General features: G+C 40.6%; 1 protein-coding gene across 7 annotated transcripts in view; it reads left to right on the plus strand.

The window, feature by feature from the left end:
• tbc1d1 (TBC1 domain family member 1) overlaps positions 1–21,275 on the plus strand; it is a 103,728-nt gene that overhangs the window by 26,240 nt on the left and 56,213 nt on the right. The window contains exon 1 of one of the 7 annotated variants that reach the window (XM_004910932.4): positions 11,223–11,410. The exons of the other annotated variants lie outside the window; for them this stretch is intronic. Coding sequence (XP_004910989.2) covers positions 11,381–11,410 — 30 coding nt within the window. The 5' untranslated portion in view covers positions 11,223–11,380. Of the gene's footprint in view, positions 1–11,222; positions 11,411–21,275 lie in introns of those variants that run through there. 7 annotated transcript variants of the gene reach the window in all.

A 21,275-nucleotide genomic window follows, 5' to 3' on the forward strand; every position in this document is an offset into this window, starting at 1 on the left:
GCGTGGGAGCCATCATTCCTTGCATACTGCACAGCTGAGAGATTTCTTTGCTGAAAATAATGCTAAATCCCTAAACTGGCAGAATAAAATAGTCAGCTCTCCTCTAACTGTAGGTTGTTTTTCTAATTTAAATGTACACAAAACCTCCCCCCCCCCCCCCCCCCCATATGGATAGGGCCCTTAGTATGAGCAGAATGTTGAGATTATTTCTGTAAGGAAATGTCACGTAACACAGTTATGGAGACAAAAGTGGCTTTTATTGAGGTATGCACATTTATTTTGATTTCAGTAAGACTGGGATAAGAATTGGCTGACAGAATAAACAGTTCTGTTATTTCAAGTGAGTAAAAAAGGTCACTTTGGTCTTTCATGATTCAGACAATACAACTCTTTGTAGGCAGAGAGATGGCTGATGAGGATCTGTTTGATACTGAGGATGTTGTACCCTCCTCCCCCGTTATGACTTCATTGCCTATGATTTATTGAAAGATATTGTAAGCTATTTTAATTGCACTTGAAGTAACAGCTGTTATACAACTTATAAAGGCTCTAATCATATAACAGCTTGAGGCCCGGCTGGGCAAGGGGCTATGTTTGAAACCTTGTGATAGTTTAGCATTGAAAGTTTCATAGACCTAACTATATACCCTTCATTATCTTGAGAACAATGTATTATTTCATATACATAGATTGTGCAGTAGGTCTGTTGCATTTGCAGTGTTCTACTATTAGGTCTATGGCAGAAGCTCCAGTCTGTGTACATTGTGAGGCAACTCCAGGTGTGCTTGCTCCTTATGTATGTGAGAAACTTGCTATGTCCCTGTTAGGAAATTATCTACCCTAGATGATCCGTGGGCAGCTGGGTAATTGGCTGTGCCCCTCTCAGGGGTAGTATTTCTGTCCTTGTGGGGCTAATGTCTAAAGCTGGCCATATACTGAAAGATCTGCTCAGATGGTAGTCACTAAAAAAAGTGGTTATTTCATCAGTGATGGGAATGCAGGCCCTTGGGGGCCTGGCCAATATAGCTCAGGCAGGCCAGCCAGAGGGTCCCACACATGGCCAGATAAGCTGCTCATGTAAGACTGGCCACCTTTTAAATGGGGTGGCTAAGGGGAAAAAATATATCTGTTCAACCCAAATTTGCCTTGTGTCTTCAGACAGTGACAGCAATGTCCTGCTTACACAGGATTACACAGGTTAAAAACAATTAACCCTTATCAACCAATCAAATGTTATACTCCGACAACAGCAAAGCTCTGACAAGCAGTGTAATATACCGCTGAGAGACCAACAACTGGCAGCCTGACGCTGAATGTTATTAGGAGCAGGAGTAGTAACTCCCAGCAGCTGTAGTGCTTGGCTAAAGGGGCTTTAAAATTGTGCCCAGGTGCATTACTCTAGCACTCCGCAGTCATTTCACAGATACTCATTATTCCCTTTTGTTATTTCTCTCCACATTACTGCATTTTTTACTTTTCCTATACAGTGTAACTTTTTCTTCATGGCCATCATTACTTTTGTTTCTATTTACAAGGTAAGGAAATAAATATTTATTTTTATAAATAAAAATGTTACTTTGAATTTGCTATATATGTGTTACTTTTTGTTTGCTAACCTTGCTATAGCTTAGACTTTCTCCATTTTATATTTGCTTGTTGCTTTCCATGTTTCCAGTAAAAAAACAAAACCTACACAGGGGGTAAGCACTTAATGATTATACTGTGCCAGGCAGGGCAATCCTGACATTGCAACCTGCAGCGACTGCCTGATGTGAGGCTTAGGGCACATGAAATTCTGTCTAGTAGAGCGCTTGCTGTGGACTCATCGCAATTCAACAAATTTAGCCTCCAGTTAGTTTGTTTATTATTGCTCAAAGTACATCATTGCCTCTAATGTTCCTGTCACCCCGGTATTCTTCATTACAACGCCTGGTGTACCATACAGAACACATGGATAGTTCCCTGGAATTATGAGGTTCTGAAGGCTTCAGTGTTCCTGGTCTGACTCATTTCCTCAGTTACGCAGTGTGTTCTGGAAGGATCCATTTCATTGGCTGTGGCTCTTACTTTGCAAAATGCTGCAGGAAATGAATAAAGGAAATGTAACCTGGATGAAGTCACTGTTCCTTCTATAGTTCATGTGAATGCATCCTTTAACGGACTGTACATCTTCTGGTTGGTTTATTTGTGAAATGTCAGGCTTAAGTATTCCCGCTTTTGAGCAGGATACATTTTTCAGAATTAAGGGGTGTGTTTTTTGGTCTAAGCACACAGTACAGCTGTTGTGCCCCTGATATGTTACTAATGCTTTACTATTATTTTATAATAATAATATAATATTTCCATAATATTCTAATGTTCTCTGGGGGAACACTGGAAGGAAGGTAGGCTTGATGGCTTCAATAAACTATAGTAAATATTTGTAAGCTCTTTTGGGCAGGCCCCTCTTCACCTCTTGTATCGGTTATTGATTGCTTTAAATGTTACTCTGTATGTCCAATGTATGAAACCCACTTATTGTACAGCGCTGCGGAATATGTTGGCGCTTTATAAATAAATGTTAATAATAAATACATGTCTTTTTCATGCCTGCATAATCCAATATCTTCACAATGTCTGTGTCAGTTTCTTCCAGGATCTTTGCTTGTCTCCAAAAACATACTGGCAGGTTAATTGGGGTTATGTCCGTTAACCCTGACATCAATGCTGCTGTTTTGTTTACTTGCAGACTTAGGGGTATATTTATCATGCTGTGTAAAATGTGGAGTGAAGCATTACCGATGATATTGCCTAGGGCAACCAATCAGCAATTAGATTTCAACAGTTACAAAACCAAAGCAAAGCATCTGATTGACTGCTATGAGCTATCACCGGTATTGATTTACTCCACTTTTTATACAGCATGATAAATATACCCTTTCTCTTGCCCTTAAATACAAGGCTCCTTTCCGCCTTAGAGAACCCCAAGTAGTAGATCGCTGCTACTACAGGTGACTAATCTCTCCAAAATGCCTCTTCGCTGGCAACAAAGGGAATCCCTGTGGAAAGGCCCATGCATCACTTCAGCTTTCCTAAGTCCCACAAAGTTTCCTCCTGCAGGCAACTTTGCACAACTTTCAATTCTCTTTGTTGTATGTGGAAAGGCATGACGAGTGATTCGATGCCTGTGGTAGCAGATATCTATCACGGGCGACTAATCTCTGTGTGGGACATTAGCCTCAAAAGATCTGTGTTATTATATAAAGCTGACCTGATGTACTGTTTTTTTTTTTTTAGTCTTAATACATTTATCTGCTAAACAGACTGGGCTCTAAAAAGGTTTATTTATGTTTTTTCAAGTATTTTGAATATGTGCACAATGGTGCTCTTAAACGCCTCATAAAGGGGCTTTTTGATGAAAGAGCAGATGGAATGAGGCAGCTGATCCTGGTGAGTAACTGGTTTGAATGTATGTCGGTCAGTTTTTTTTAATGTTTGGCATCCAGCATATTGCTAGTAGGTCAGTAACTGTGTCCCAGTGTGCGTTCAGGAGAGTAAAAGAATAAAAACCCTTTTTTTTTGTGTGACAGCAGTTACTGATTAGGGTGACCATCTTTATCTGCAAGCTTCCTGTGTCTGTCTTTCCTACTGACATTGATTTTGGCTTTCATTTTTTGAGATATGAATCTATCAAGTAATTCTGTTTTAACATTTTTCTGTTGCAGCCAATGCAAAATACTTGCCTCCCACCTGGTGAGAAATGGTACTGCAAGTGCTAGGTTTATTAATAATCTCTTGCACCTGCAAAGACTTCTGGATGAATTATATCGCAGAAATGAATATTTTATAAGAAGCTTTATCTCTCTTTAAAACTAGAGAATTCTAGGACAGAAAGTTAAAAATTCAAAGACCAAAAAGAATAAACGAGAGATTGCAGATTATTTTATATCTCACTTTCCAAATTATATTAATGTATTTAAAGGCAAACTTCTGCTTCATGATGGGCAACCATTATGTAACACAAGGTTCCGTTTAAATTCTTATTTCTGTCTCCTTATGAAAAAGGACATTCCGTGTAACACAGGCTATCCTAGTGAGTGGCTTATTCTAAACACCATTTATGGGTTCTGACACATAGTTTAATAACCCTGGTTTGTTTGCAGTCAGGCTTCACAAACATTCAAGACTTAATCTGGTTTAATATGTTTTATAGTTATGAGTTGCTTTATAAAAGGGCATAGCTGCGGGGAGCTAAATGACTTACCATGTCCATTAATGGCCGTCATCAGTTACGGAGGGAAACCCCTGCCATGCATCATACCTTTCTTATCTCTATCACATGTACAGGGAGCACACGCTGACATTTGCTCATGAGGATTTTATTCCACACAGGCTTATGTCACACCCAGAATGCCAAACCATTTACCTGTGATGCAACGCTGCCACATAACAGTCACAGTAGCAAAGTGAGAAGACTAGTAAATGTCATGTTGTAGGATATGTCTTCTTTCCTCAGCCAGCAAGCAATTTTTTTTTTGGGGGGGGAGAACTAATCTTCCTCAGGAGTATATTGGCTATTTATTGCAGTTTATATTTGTCTGTTTTTAACAGTCTCTGAGATATATTAGCAGTTTTATACTGCTATGCAGGCTTTAGCTCAACAGCTCTTGGAAGGCTAATAGGGGTATATTTATCATGGTGTGTAAAAAGTGGAGTGAAGCATTACTGGTGATGTTGCCCAGGGCAACCAATCGGCAATTAGATTTCAACAGTTAGAAAACCAAAGCAAAGCATCTGATTGGCTGCGATGAGCAACATCACTGTTAATGTTTTACACAGCGTGATAAATATACCCCCTAAAAGTGTCAGAGATGCTGAGGATCCTAAAATAACTTTTCTCTTGACTTCTACATGATTTTGACAAGTTTTAGCTGGCGAATTGTCTGATTTGGATTTTTAGCCATTTTGTTTAATAGTAAATCTCAAAATAGTCACAACTTTTTTTTTTTTTTTCCTGCAACTTTTATAACTAAAAAATCCAAAAAAATCAGGGGGAAAAAAATCTGACCATTAGTAAATTGGGCCCCTTCAGTGTCTAAATCCTTTTAAGTTAACTTTTAGAGTGTTATAGAATGCCCAGTTTTTAGCAACTTTTCCATTGGTCTATTTATTTATTTCATTTTTACGTTATTTACCATCTTCTTCTGACGCTTTTTGCAGTTTTTTAGACAGGGGTCTCCAGCAGACTAAGAACTATTACTTTGTGAGACTACCATTTTTATTGTTGTTGTTAATTTTTATTCTCCTATTCATATTCTGATCCTTTATACAAAGCAGTCTGGTTACTATGGTAATTTGTACCCTAGAAACAAGATAGCTGCTTAAATTCCAAAACGGAGAGCTGCTAAACAAAAAGCTAAATACATTAAAAACCACCAATAATAAAAAAATAAAGACCGGTTAGAAACTGGCTCAAAATGTTTATGTATTAGATCAACTTTAAGGTCCTAGGTCTGAAAAAATGCTTCAGAACCCAGTAGTTCTTTGTTTATGTGCTACGCTAACGCAATACATATTGTTGCTTTAGCAATGTGTAGTGCCTATATTGTGCGAGTCCCATCTTGTTCAGTACAGTAATGTTTATAATGATTGAAACATCTTGGAATCCAATTCGAGAGGGAGCATTATTGTAACGTCCCTTCTCCAGAGAACTGAGAAATCATTTAAACATTGCTTCCTTCAGTTATATCTTAGTTGGAATCAAGTATAAGGTACTGTTTTATTATTACAGAGAAAAGGTAATTGTTTTTAATATTAGAATTATTTGCTTAAAATAGAGTCTATGTAATTTGGATCTTTCTGGATAACAGGTTTCTGAATAAAGGTCCCCATACACCATAAGATCTGCTCGTTTGGCGATGTCGCCAAGCGAGCAGATCTTCTCCCGATATCCCCCACATACGGGTGGGCGATATCTGGAGAATCCTGGGTAATTCGGGTATAGGAAAAGTCGGTCCAGGGACCGCATCGACAAGCCGATGCGGTCCCCGATCCGACAAGCCGATGCGGTCCCCGATCCGACTAGATTTTCTAACCTGTCTGATCAAGATTTCAGGCCAGATATCGGTCGGCCAGGCCCGTCGGGAGTGCCCATACATGGGCCGATTATCTGCCAAATCGGTCCAAGGGACCGATGTCAGCAGCTACTATCAGCCCGTGTATGAGGACCTTAACCGATCCCATACCAGTAATTTAGTATGTCGAAGCTGGTGGTGGTCTTTTTTTTATTCATCTCTTTTTAATTTACTTTTTTTAATTTGGTCTCTCTGGCCTGTTTATTAAAGCCATATCTTGTAGAAAGTTCTTCTAATGCCAGAGTTGTCAATTTTTCTTCGCCACTGTCTGGCTAGTAAAGGTAAGGTGTTATTAGCCACTGGAACATATTTCTATGCCCCTTGTGTCGAACAATTACAACAGACTTATTGGTGCGATGCCCTAAGAACAAATTAGATGTTTGGGCAAAAAAGTACCTGTACTTTAGTCCTCTAATTTATCTTGTGCCTCTCATGGACTAGTTATGCAGCTTTTTATGACTATCAATTAAATGGTGTATTAATTACAAATGTTCAAGGAGACCAATTCCCAAAGAACTCCCCAGCTGAAATTTTGCTTGAGTGCAGTCTCTATTTCTGCTTTGTTCTGAACACTGAAAGCAATCATCTGATTAGTTGCCATGAATTACTGTCCACGTGCAAATTTGTCTTGGTTAGGGTTGGGCTGTGGTATTGTATTTGAATTATTGACTTGGATAATTTCCATTCCATATTACTCATGCTAAGCTCTGTGTTTTACTTTATCTAATGCCAGCATCTCCATACCACTGGTTACTGGAGGTTTTAAGAGTTAGAAGACCACCGGTTGGACATCCCTGGTATAAAGCTACACTTTGTATTCCATAACACTCTTTTATTCCTGCTTTTTTTTTTTTTTTTAAATTCTTGATCTCTATTTTCAGTCTCTTTACTTTGTGTGGCGGCCAATTCTCTATTGAGTCTGAACTTGTTTACAGTAGATAAATCAAGTTTCTCATCTGACTCTGGTAATTCTTGGGTTATTCCATAATACTTAGCCAGGCAGAACCGAAATACTTTAATGTTGTTTTGTAGAAATCTATTTTTGCTTGAAAAGCAAACCCTAGCCAGTGTATGATCTATCTGCCAGTGATGCAAGAAGCCTGTCTCTCCTGAAGCTTTAGGCTGATGCCCCATGGAGCAAGTTAGTCACCTGTGATAGCATACGTCCCAACATTTGGAAAATGGAAAGAGGGGCAAAAAGAAATGGAGCGCGTTAGTGCGGCATTTCTTTTTAACCACTCCCATTTCCACCACCGCACCCCCTAAATACTACTCCCATTTTACAAAATTTGGCAGGTTATTTAAAGTTTGAACACCTTTCTGGGGGTTTTGAGGTCTTGTTTAATGTGTTATATTGATTAAAAAAAAAAAAGCTGAAATTGCCCTTTAAGCTGCAAGTCTCAGTTCCCCCAAGAGACCTGTTTAGCTTATTAGTTACAATTGTATCTAAGTGCAGGTGTGGCTTGTTGAGATTTCTGGGCTCTCTGCCAAAAGCTACTTTTTAACTAAGTTTGTTCTTCTAGTGTTCAATGCAGGAGATCAAAGGGAAATGAGGGAATTTTCAGTAAGAATCCAGGACTGCGGGCTGAGCTGTTAAGGCTGACGCCACACCAGGCGTAGGGCTGATTTTTTCGGCAAGCGGAAAAACGCTTGCCGAAAATTCAGCCCTACGCCTGCTACTTGTGCCTGCACCCGAATGAATGGGATACGCTCGGGTGCAGGCACATGTAGCCGATATACGCACGAAAACGCGAGACTTTGCATTCTCTCGCGTTTTCGTGCGTATATCGGCTACATGTGCCTGCACCCGAGCGTATCCCATTCATTCGGGTGCAGGCACAAGTAGCAGGCGTAGGGCTGAATTTTCGGCAAGCGTTTTTCCGCTTGCCGAAAAAATCAGCCCTACGCCTGGTTTGGCATCAGCCTAAGAGGGACTGTCCCGCAAAAATCGGGACATTTGGGAGGTACAAACCGCTCCAAAATGCCTTTCCACTGGCAACAATAGGAGTTGCCAGTGGAAAGGCCTACACATCGCTATTTGTGAGTGGCCTCACAAATTTTCTGATTACATCAAGTATTGCTATACTCATAACAGTTGGCCTTTGTCCATACAGATCCCTGCCAGACTTTGGCCTTTTATCTACCTGCAGCTGGCTGAACTGTGGTTTCAGGTGGAGGAGTCACTGAATACATTTAGGTGATGATACCTGTATTTCTGAGCAAAAAGGCAAATTTAAAGGCCTGTTTTCAAATAGACATTATTAATTTCCAGTAGTTTAAAATAGTGCTGGGCGGTATACCGTCATATACCGAATACCGTTTTTTTAAAAAAAAACTGATATTCATTTTTGAAATACCGGCATACCGGTGAAGATTGGGTTGCGCCCCGTGTGTACGTGACGTCAGTACGCACGGGGCGCCCGTGCGTACTGACGTCACGTACACACGGGGCGCAACCCGAAGCGGCAACAGAAGCGGCTCGGGCCGCAATCCTTTCTGTCGCTTTGAACATTTGGACTAGTGGAGGGGCTGTATGCTCCCTCTACTGGCGCCTCACTGGGACAAACCTCCCAAAATTGCACATTCTAAGTACAGAACTGCATGAAGCAGTGCTTCATATACCGATTTAGAACCCCTGAGGAATTGTACCAACATGAGCCTTTCCATATTTTCAACTTTGTTCCCTGTGGATTAAATACTAATTGTCTCAATAGCAATATTTAGGGGCCCTGGCCACCAATGTTAATTGGGAAAAAAAATACCATCAAATACCGTGACACCGATCTAATTTTGAAAAATACCGTGATATAAATTTTTGGTCATACCGCCCAGCACTAGTTTAAAATGTATTGCAGCTGAAAGCAGTATATGTTGGCTGCCCCTTTCTGCACTGCTGGTTCTGACTTTTGAAACAATGTAGAAGTCTTCTCTGCTCCAGATGAGACCCAGTTTACCACAGGTCTTTTAATAATCTGGCTGCTTCTGGATTGCTGCACTAGTCAAAACCAGCAGTGCAGAGAATAGCAAGGAGTATTGCTATAGTAATTGCATTTAAAATACATCAAAATGGTGTAATGCATGCATATAGATGCTTTAGGGAAAAAAATTAGGAAAAAAAATATTAGGGATTCCCTTCAATAGAACAGAATTAGAGGAATTGATCACACTTCTTTTCTTTTAAAAATACAACTATTTCTTTACATTTATTTATGGAATTCCCCAAGCAATGCAATGTGTCTTGTGTAAATGGTTTAGTTATTGGTGGCCTTTTCTGTTATCTTGCTGCTGTTCCTGGGCAGCGGTGTCCTGAGCCGTGCAGATATTGTAGTCACTAGAGAATGGGCGGGAAAGAAAGATTTCTTATGTAATCCTAAAATCTGCTTTTGTCATGTATGTACAATTTTTTGGGCGAACAGATGAAAATCTAACATTCTGGCTAAGATTACAGACCAAACTCCAGCAGAACCCATGTCCCTCCATCCCTCATCTAGAAACCCCTACTGTCACTGCCAGGACCTGCCCTAGTCCAGTCACTTCCAATGCTTTTGGTTGTGATCAGTTGGTAGTTCTGTCTATCATTTATCTGTCTTATCTGGACCCACGCCTGTATGGCACGTGTTACATATAGGGCATCGTCGCTGCAAATATCTGCATGGTCCAGTAACTTTGGTTGTGCTTTTCAGTACATATACTTTGCCTAACTCTGGGTTTCATATTCATTCTACTAGTAGTATCATAGCGGTACTGGTATATTGCCCACAAAATGAAGTCTTTATCATCAGTAATGTGTAACACACTTCTGCTTTATCTTGCACTTTTTTGATTCTTCTTTGGGCCCAAACTCCCAATGCTGATTGCACCAATTTTGATTGCCAACGTCTGTAAACAAATGAGTCAGAGCCATAAGGACCAGGTGGTTTGCCTTTGTTCCATGGGGAAATAATAAGTGCCCAGCCAATAAGCTGGCATGGCAGAGCTGAGCATAATAAACATTTACTGCTTTATAGCACAGGGCTAATTATAGGTTGACAAGGCAAGCAGTGGTGCAGTTCCCCTGGGATGTACAAGTAATAATGCAAATGCACCATTTCTTTTTTATTTTGGTGCTTGCCATTTATCTTTATTACATCTACAGCTTTATGCCTGTATAGTGCCAGGTGTAGCATATATGTAGCCTTGTATAAGCACTATGCAGGCTGATGGCGTATTCACTGCACTTCATAACACCAGTGCTCATGTAAAGAAGTGCAGTGCCCAGAAATCTTAATATGCACTTAACATTTAGTGAGTAAAAAGTGGTTAATTATTTTTCAAATTGCCCCAGATTCTGCTTCACTTTTACCTTTCACACATAGATGGCTGAAACATGTCCCCTACTATAGTTTATAGGTGTATCCAGGACCATACATAAATAAGCATTTACCCCAAATATCTGATTGTGCCCCCTTAGGGTAGCTATCCTTACAGTTTGGAAACCACTGCCCTATTGTTAGTCTAAAGGTAAAAAAATTGCTAAGGACCTACAGAGTGGTTCAGTCGCCCCCTATAGGTGTATGTTATCGTGGGTAACTAACTGCTCCGAAATGCCTTTCCACCAGCGACTCCTATTGTTGTTGCCGGTGGAAAGGCTATTGTATCACTTTGTTATTCCGAAGTCATGCAAAGTTTCCCTCTGCGTGACTTCGGAATAATGAAGCGATGCAATGGCCTTTCCACCTATAGCCTTTGCTAAACTAAACAAACAACTTTAGAGCAGTGGGCTTTTTTCCTTTTGCTTTATAGAGTGGTTCTGTTTTGCTGGTAAGCAGATTGGATCATACAGTACCTACTTCTGTGATTTTATTGATGCATCTGCCTGGCAGGGGCCACGTACAGGGAATATGATTAGCCTGTGCTGAAGGAGTGCCTGTACATTGTCTGCCATATGTTAGATAATATGAGCAAAACTTACAGTAGCTTCTTACTCAACTTCCTGACTTGTCTCTGGTACTTTCTGCTTATTGTGAGATCCACTTTAGCTCAGGAGAGATGCTGTTGCCGTTTCCCCTCCCAGCTCTGACTGGGAAGGCTTATGCACAGTGACGTTATACTGGTTACAAGCTCTGGGAAGTGACTGCTCAGCTGCACAATGTGAGCCTCCAAACTGTGCTTAAGTGCCGGGCATCCATAACTACCTTCTTCTCTGTGTTACCCCCCTGCTGCCTGGGAATACAGTATGTGTGACTGCTGTACAGACTAATGAACAGCTCTGTGTGTGCAGCTCTGAGATGTCACCTCTGTTTAGCTGGGTGGCCAAGGTAAGTTTTATTCATTCATTTTACTGCTTCTCGTAACTGTCCCTCTACTGTTGTGTCCAGAGCGCTGGCTACTGTGTTTTCACGTCTTATTGGTCCTGGGAAGTTTTAGGACATCTTTAACCCTTTCCCTGCTACCAATGTAGACTCTACATCATTTGCAAAATCCTACTGTGATTCAAATGATAGTACAGTATATCATAGCAGAGGAGAGTGTTAGCCCCATCAACTCCACCGCCAGAGTTAGCAGTAAGTGTCCCATGGTCGGCTGGTGCCAGTATATAATATAGGTGCCCCTGTGGCGGCCACCCTAAGCACAGATCTGGACTAGATGAGCACTAGGAGCACTGCCATACAATAAGGCAGAAAAGCTGCTTTTGTGAGTGCTGTGTAGCCATTTGATTACACTTCTTTTTCATAGTACATAATGTTCCTTTTCATTTGTTTTCACAGTTGGCAGCTCTCTAGCTACTTCTTAACCTACAAATTCCAAAACAAGTGGTTTTTGGTGATAATCCTGTGCATGCCACAGATATTGCAGTTCTATGCTCATGTTATAAAAGAGACATATTCTTTGTTGTTCCTTAGAAGGATTTACAATGTGCAGCTCTCCTGATGGGGCTAAACTACAACTCCTGGCTGCCAAACACAACAGGCTGTCTAAGCCTGCATTTCAGCTTTGGGATGGGAGCATGTTATTCATTTACTCTTCTTAGCTTCAATTAGTCCCAAGATAACCTTTTAATTGCCGTTGTCTCCCCTGGATAATGACAAGATTATTGGAAAGGTTAAAGTGCATACATCAGAACTGAAAGCATTACCCATCATGCTGTTACAATGTTCATTTACTTTGGGAGGCCACATTATAATTTAGTGAGCACAAATGACAGTCCATTTTAACCACTCACCTTTTTACCCTACTCATCACTCTGGTTCTGCCTAGGCTATATTGGATTCTATAATATGGGGAGGACTGCAGTATAACTGGGACATTTAGAATTTGACTGGTGCAATGAATAATACAGGATAGTGTATTTGTAGTGTAACAGTTGTGCTGATACTTCTAAGTAGCTACATTTTTTTTTGGGGGGGGGGGTTCTTGGAGGTGTGTGGTTTGTGATTTGCACCAGCTGTTGGCAGTCTCTGGATTCTGGCAGATGCCAGAGGGGCTGCTGTAAGTTGCCATAGACTGACACTATTTATTGGCCTGTGGAGTCTGTTTGTTCTTGAAATGTTAGACTTGGGTGCCAGGGGCCCTCCAGAAAACCATAGGCCCCTGGTGCCCAAGGTGTTCAATTTTTAGCTAAATGCACTGCAAGGGTATACAGGACCAGTGGCTTGGTATGTGCAAATATTGTAAGGTTTATGTATATTGGAAAGCTGCTTAGTATTTTCTTTCTCTGTTCAATAAACTGTTTTTGGCTGGAGAACTCTTTCAGTTTGTATTTTATGTACATGTTCCCTGTTGTACTGCAGGAATGAGGCACATAGTTGGAACAAAGCCTGCAGTGTGACTAAGGCCAAAGACTAGTTTGGAGGCTGAGTGAATTTTTAAGGCCCCCACAGTTAGAAGTGTTTCCGGCTCTGTTACACAATGTTATATACACTTGTACATTACTGAGGCCTGAGCGAAGTGCCACTGAATGGATAGTGTACAGAATAGTATACACTGTTCCTGTGTCTCTTTTTTTAATCTAAATATTTCTGCAGCTGTAAGGATTAAGGGCATACCAAAATTGGTATTATTTGCATATAGTCCTTGCTCCATGGTTTGTCTGCTCTTTTTATATACACAGATTTACTAACCCTGCATGTCCTCATGATATTTAAGGATTTATGCCATTGGAGCAAAGCCTAGCAACTATTATTTTGTTTTTCTACATGGTTCATGATAGGATAATTTACTGTAAGAAACTAAGAAAACAAGTGATACTTGTATATATGTCCAAAAGCTAAAATGACATCCAGTGCTGTATTATCACACATGTAACCATCCCTTTTGTGCTACAGAGAGACACAGTCCTTGTTATTAGTTGGTAGCTGCTTTGTGTAGCTCATAGTGGCACTTCAGCTTCCATAGCTGAACTGTAAGAGAAATGCACCTGAACAGGAACTATAACTCCTGTTTGATTGCTATTGTGCTTAGGGAGCAGCTGTGCTCATGTTAAAGGCTGACATACCAGGCCCCAACCTCTTTTCAACCAGTAGTCTAACTAAAATTAACCCCCTTCATCTCATTGTCATGCCCATCAAGATATTTCTTTGTTTAGAGCAAACTTTTTTTTTTATTGTTAGTTCCTGGATACCAATTCCAAACTAGGTTAAGGGTAAGTACAAATATAGGCTTGCATTATTAGTCTTGCCTTTTTATTTACAGCCCCTCACTCCTGCAACCGTTCAACTCCTTATTCTTTCTGGGCATCCCTGGCTCTTCTTCTTTGTCCAGGGTTTAGTCCAGCATCCCAAGTAAAGAGCTGTCAGGCAATGCCAAATGTATTTGTGATGTTGTTTGTAATAGGCAATTAAGTAACTATTGAAAGTATTCTACAGTGGACACACTCCACAAATCAGTTCATCCAGGTGCCATGCAGGTACTAACTGCTTTCAGTCATTGATATTAATATAAATAAAATCCCAAGCACTGCCCACATATTGTGGTGTTTCTGTCTCACTTAGGGCACCTCTTAAAGAAAAGGAACTAAATACTATGTTATTAACCAGGCACAAGTAATACAAGGGCTTACTGACTAACTCAACAGCTGCTAGGCCACAGTTTCCCTATCTTTGGTGTTAACTCTCTGCTGCAGAGAATGCATACTGATCTCACTTGCTTTTTGCTTAGTTCCCTTCCTATGCATTCCCACAACTTTGCCTCTTTAACAGGCTTCAACTAGTGAGGGTTAAAGGGGGTTGTTAATAGATACAGACATCAGCAGGATGGACATTAGACCCATAAAGCTGGCATTGAGGCAATGTCCAGCATCCTACATGCTGAGTATTAAATTGCAGCAATACATTTTATAGCCACAGGTTGAAGAGCCTCCAAAGCAAACATCTATGCTACTACGTTACTGAGCTATAAGTTGCAGAATACACATACTGTGGGTTAAATAGGAAGATTATGTTTTTTTTTGCCCTTGGCAATGTTTTCCTCTCTGCCTTCTCTAGATTTCACTGTGTCCCTCTCTATTTATCACCTTTGTTCTTTGCAGTACAACTTGGAGCCCTGTTTATATCAGGGCAGGTTTATCTTGTGGAACCTTTTAAGAAACTTTCTGCACTTTCTCATCTTCTATCTCCTGTCCTCATCTGTGCATGGAGAACTGCAGGCCCCTCAGTACTGCCAAATGCTGAGAACTTTACTTGCTAGGAGCTGTGCAACAAGAACCATGCAGAGACATATATTTCTGCTTTTCCACTGGCTTCTTCCTCAGGGAAATGAGTAGGAAAATCCAGATCCCATTTCTTTATCCATTTCTAGCTGTGTATATCTACCATTATTCAGCTCTGCTGCTCACTGGTTAAAGTTGGCCATGCATGCCCAGATTTGGTTGGGTAGCAATATGCTATGCCAGGTTTGGCAAGCACTTTTGACAGGCCATAATCATAAGTTATCTGCCCTGTTGACAATGCTGTCTGCTAAAGCACTGTAACCAATGGTTGCAGGGCATTGTTTCCCTGGTTGAACCTGTTCTATTGCTCCTCGTTTAGGGATTCTTAACTTATGGGTCAGGACCCAAATGGGCCCCATGATCCTGTTTAAGATTGCAACATGTTAATTAAACCTTAAATATAGAGTTAATTCTGTATCAAATCTTGGGTACAAAGGCTGAATCCCAGCTAATGTGCAAAAAGTCCTGGAGTTTGGTGCTGGGTTACTTAGTACTAACATATGTGGTAGGGTAACATTACTATTCCTCTAATAATGTATGCCTTTTATCTGTAGTAATAAGTCAAATCAACTGGACTTACTGTGTTTTTCTTGAAAACATCTAATTTGAAAATGAATTGAGAGAGCCAGTCTTATGACTGGCAAAACGTCTTCAAGAAAAACACAGCAAGTCAAGTTGATTTGACTTATTACTACAGGAAAAGGTGATGTACCGTGCAAGCTAGTCAAAATGTTACAGGGTAACCCTTTTGAAATAAAAAAATAACAAGTGGTATAAAGTTGATACCTTTATTGGCTAACTGAGATAACCATAGCAAGCTTTCAGAACATGTTAATTCCTTTTTCAAGCTGATTGAACTAACGTTCTGAAAGCTTGCTATGGTTATCTCAATTAGCCAATAAAGGTATCAAATTTATACTACTTTTGTTATTTTTTTTTTTATTTCAAAGGGGTTACCCTGTAACTTATTACTACAGATATACGATGACCTGGATGAATGAGAATCTTCACAAACCGTATATGCATTGCTGATTTTCTCTTGTAGAAAATTACTCCTTACATTGTAATCCATTTCTTGTATTTTTAGCTGCTGAGGCAGTAAAAGCTGGGCTGATTGCTTATGGCACCATCCTTAATAGAACTTTATAAAGTTCTTCTAATTTCTGTTATTACCATTACTGACTTGGAGCCTTTCTTGGTGAGAGATGTCCTTTTTTTTGTGTATCTGATGTTTACTCAGTGATTACATAAAATTTAAGCACTGCTTTATGTGCAATTTCTGGATTTATGGGGATGAGCCATTCTGCACAACTGTGATGATATAACTTTTCCCTAACAGAATGACTAACTTGCCAGGCTTAAATGTCTTTATCCTATAATGATGGCCATTATTAAGATCCTTGCACGTGGAGATGTGACAGCACAAGAAAGCTTGCACTATACAGTTTGTACATTTTGCTGTCTCCTTTAAATTTTGCTCATAATATTTGTGTTTTGCATTATATTTTTTTTTTTATTCTATGCCTTATTGACAGGGCTGTCTAACTGCAGATGTATGTGCCTGAAATAACCCGCCAAACATTTTCATGGCCTGCCTGTAGGCTACTTGGTAGCAGGGATATCCAGTGTGTAGTCCTAAGGCTGTTGGTGAATAAGATTCTCTCTGCTTTTTTGTTTGGGAGCGCAGGTTGCACATATGGGCTATACACTTTGCAACTACTTTTGTGCTTTCATTTTGGGTTGGCTATTGTCCCCTCTTCCAATGTGGTTGATTAATGGCTATATATACTGATGGATAAGCTTCATTGTATTATAGAACTAGGACATTTATGATGAAAATATCAAATTAGACAGAATGTGACCATCTTAAACATAGAAGCGCTATGGCTGAAAAGTATTCAGTGTAAACTAGCTAACTGAGATCTTAAATGTGCTTTTAAAGTTACTGATGCTCACCTTTACAAACATGGGCAATCCTTTCCCACCTTCATAGACCGTTACATTTTTCACATATGCTGATCAACCCCTTCTCTTGCTATGACAGACATGACATCACATTTCTTGCTGAGAGGTTCATGACATCACTAGCACTGATCTTACAGAGATTATGCCTCTTGATAACACAGCCATCGTTATGGCTTAAACACATTAGAACCCATCCCCAAATATTTTTCTATACATGGCACCTTGCCTTGGTTTGAGCTGAGTGCTTTGTATCTTGAAAGCCCACAATACATATTCCAGTGTGTTTTATTATGACAAAGGATGGTTGCAAATGAAATTCAGTATTTTCTTGCAATTATAAGTAGCTTATTTTCAAAACCTAGTCAAGTCTTGGAGGCACAAAGACCGAAGATGCTGCCGACTGGTCAATTACACAGAGCTAAGAATGAGCCAATTGTATCCTTGTAATGGCACATGGGGGTGCCTTTCAGCAGGCAACAATGGAAGGCAAAACACCCCCTCTCCAATTGTCATACCTTCTAATAGGGGACAAGTGTCCTGTTTGACACACAGAACCAGTGACACGGAGTGGACCTCCATGCCATTTCTGCATGTGTATGAGCCAGGGTGCTTGGTATTTAAATACCAGTGGTGACAGGCAGACCATTATTTGGTAACCTTTCTGCACCTTCTCCCATTTGTGTAGCTTCCTAAAAATTTATATGTTTGACAGTGTGTCATCTGGAAGAACTGGTTGGGGGCCTCCATTTGTGGAAGTGCTAGATCATTGGTATGTGCTGCCATTTGATGTTAGTACAACACACATGCATACATAGTGGATGAATCCGTATAGGGCCCTTGTGTTGTCTGTAAATGCGGCTCTTATGAGCCCCAGCAGGCAGTGGCCACACTACCCAGTAATTTTAATGTCTGTTCTCTCAAAAATCAAGTCTTTGTTTGAGAGATGGGGAATTTGTGCAAGGATAAGCCATTGGTTTGCATGATGTCAGCTGTCTGGTATTTTTAAAACTGAAGTCAGTTTGGGAAAGAATCATTTTTGCAGTAGAGCGGCTTTTAACCCCTGGGCACTGGAGTTTTGTGGGAAGCTGCCTTCTGTATTCCCTAGGCAGGGCTCCTGACCGAGGTTATTTCATGCAGCCTTCCCAGATGCCTTTGTCCGCAGTGAATGCTGTGTGTGTGTGATCCGGGTTTCATTATCAGCAGCAGACTTTTCCCATGGATCAGCAGTTTGTGCCTTGGGAGGACTTTCCTTGAGCTGATACCATGACTTGCATTTCTAAACAAGCGGGAGAGGATGAATTAGTTAGCACTTTGTTAGTTACATGTTTGTGCTGGGGGCTGACGTACAGACACATGGGACACTGATGGGAATTATAAAGTATTTCTGCCTCTTATGCTTTATTCTAGCATTTTAGAAATGGTTGTTGACCTATAATAATTTTTAAATATACTTCTAAACCCTAGATATCAAGGGTCCCTACCCAGTAACCCCTCAGTAGCACTGGCATTTATTTCCTCTGCTCCACTGCTTTTGTTGTGGCGTCAGATTTATTTGCTAAGCAGTGACCACTGTCCCGTGAGGAGTTTGGAAGACTCCCAGTGTGATCTGGACAAAATGCAACTTTAGCTCAGGCTGTAGTTCCCCTTTAAAGGGGAAGCTTACCTTTTCAATTAAAAGTTTCATATGTTTGTAGATGGACCTGTTCTTAGAAACATTTCACTTGGTGCAGCTTTTTGAGCCATTAAGCTGGACATACGCGCACCAATATTGTATGATTTTCGGACCGTGTATGGACTTCGAATTATCTTTTCGATAATTGTTTTACCACGGCAATTGCTTGTTTAGTCGAACGGATAGGATAGAAAATTTCGGTTGGATAAAATCTGAGCATGTATTGTGTATCTGACAATATCCTTAGGGGACCTACAGTAAATTTCCAGGACGTCACTTTCTTACAATTGTCTGTCAATTATTTTACCATCCTCAGATTTGTTATTTTCAGAATTTTTCTATTCTACTTCCTCCTAGCCTGCAGTGTTGGGTGGTCACTGACTCCAGTGACCAAAAACATACACACACTGTGAAATTTTATTTATTTAAGTACCTATCTTTCTGTTAAGTTATTTCCTAATTACATTCTGTTCTGACACACAAGCTGCTACTTGGGTGCTTGGGTAATACTGCTCTTGCAACCAGATAGCAATTCTAAACCTGGGGCCAGGCAATTATGTAATTCTGTATAGGAAGCACTCTCATATTTGTAAAATACCTCTTCATGGAGTCACGCATATGTTGGTGCCAGTGCAGGGGCTGATTTTTGGCAAGCTTCTTTTACGCAGGCCGAGAATCAACCCCGTGTAGCAGTAGCCTAACACCGAACATGTGCAGAACGGTCAACCTGCAGTAAACGGGGGGATCCTGTGGTGAGTGTCAGTGATGTCAAATACATTTGCCCTTTATGGAAGTGACATTGCTGCATGCACAAATGCCCAGCTGAAGCCAAAAATCACTACCCGCACATGAGCAAATGCTTCACATGTCTTCAGTAGTGCATGAGCATGGGCTATTTGATGTGAACTTCGGGGATTGCAAAAAAAATCAGGAGAATACTATTGGGTGGTGGGAGACAGGGGAAGAGAAGGCAAAATCAGGTTGACAGCTCTGTATATGGTATCTGAATACGTGACCAAAATACGGGATCACTGCTCAATATTGTTCTTAGCTGCAATATCTGTTTTTATTGTGCAGAAAGCATTCCAGTATATAGTAAGTCAAGCCTTAGTAGTACAGTGACAGCGAGGAAGTTAGGAAATTATATGTAATCTATATACACAACCTTCCGATGGTGGAAACTGTATAATACAGTTCTGTGATTAAATCTTTCAGGTCTCCACTAGAAAGCCAATGTTGCATTGTACTGACCTAGTATAAGAATGCTATAAGCATTTTGGCTTGCTTTAACCTGGGGAGATTGCTGGGCAATAGTAATCTTATTGTTATGTGTAAAATACATAAACAGAGATAGTACCTGCACAGAAAATGTGAACCAAAGCACAGGGTGCTGGGTGGGGAGGTGGCACATAGGAGCTTTTTATATTAGGGCATTAGCAGAGATATACCATTCTCAAAAATATTGATGATCCATGAAGAAAAAAAATAAAGTCTGACCTCGATAATGGCAACAATGGAAAATAGGATAGAGGATATCCCTGCATGTTAGGTCAGCGTGGCAAAAAATGATGGACTCTCTGTGGGAGAACAAGGAAAGTTATGCAAAATGTATACAGCATTGTAGCATTCAACCTTCAACGTGCGATGCGAACGGATCGCAGACTAGGGGTAGGCAGGAGAGGCTCCTGCCTGGTGCCCCCCAATCGAGGCAGCTGCCTCTTCTGCCTACCCCTAGTTCTGGCCCTGGCTGCAATTCAATCCCACAGTCTTTAGGGCAGCATACAGTAGCTGGTCCTTGCTCCTAGGCAATCCACCTCAGACTCAGAGGTAATTGTGCAGCAAACCATTCCCAACAGGTCCCAAATACACTTTTTTCAAACAGGATAAGTTCTACACTGCAGCTCCAGTGTCTCACCTCTCTCTCCCAGAACAGAGAAGTGAGACACTACCCTTTGAGCCACCTTGTAACTACAGGTGAGGCCCTCACAGCTGCACAGACCCTTAGGCTGATGTCAGACGTGGCATTTGGCGTATATTTTCTGCAAGCGGAAAGACACTTGCCAAAAATACCACCATATGCCTCCTACCTGTGCCTGCATCCGAACGAATGAGATATGCTTGGGTGCAGGCACATGTAGCTGATATCCACATAAAAACGTGAGAGAAACTTGCAATTATATATTTCCTCTTGCCGAAAATATACGCCACGCTGACATCAGTCTTATTTTCACAGCCCTCTGTACTGCTTCAGGATTCTGGGAGGGATATACTTTCCTTCTATGACACTTCCAACCATGCTACACCCTTTTGATGTCCTCCAACCTTGATCCCCAGGCTGCCGTTATTAGGGTTGCCACCTCACCCATTTAATACCAGCCACATATTGAATTTACATTTTGCTTGGCTAATTAGCAATGAATTTAGAAGCATGTTGCAGACTTAACCAATTTGTGTGCAGCCATGCAACACGAATCTAAATGAATTACTAACCAGCCATGCACAATGTGTATTCAATATCTGGCTGGTATCAAAGGGGTGAGGTGGCAGCCTTATCCATTATGCAATTTCCAGCCATGCAAGGAGCATGCATGGCCCCAGGGCTTCCATTTCATCAGCCTCATTACACACCCCACACGTTTACTCCATTATGTGGTTTTAAAGTTCCTTATTCATTTTTTTTTTTTTGTATTCTTTTTTTGTTTGCTTTTTTTAATTTTATTTTAACCTCCGAGGGTATGACGAAAACTGGTTTAAGAAAGACCGCTACAAATTTTTCTCTGTTTAAAGGCAATAATTCTCAACCATTTACTGTGTTTTTAGAATCAGAAAGTGACTCTCT

Source organism: Xenopus tropicalis, chromosome 1 (assembly GCF_000004195.4).
Source record: "Xenopus tropicalis strain Nigerian chromosome 1, UCB_Xtro_10.0, whole genome shotgun sequence".
Lineage (NCBI taxonomy): Eukaryota > Metazoa > Chordata > Amphibia > Anura > Pipidae > Xenopus > Xenopus tropicalis.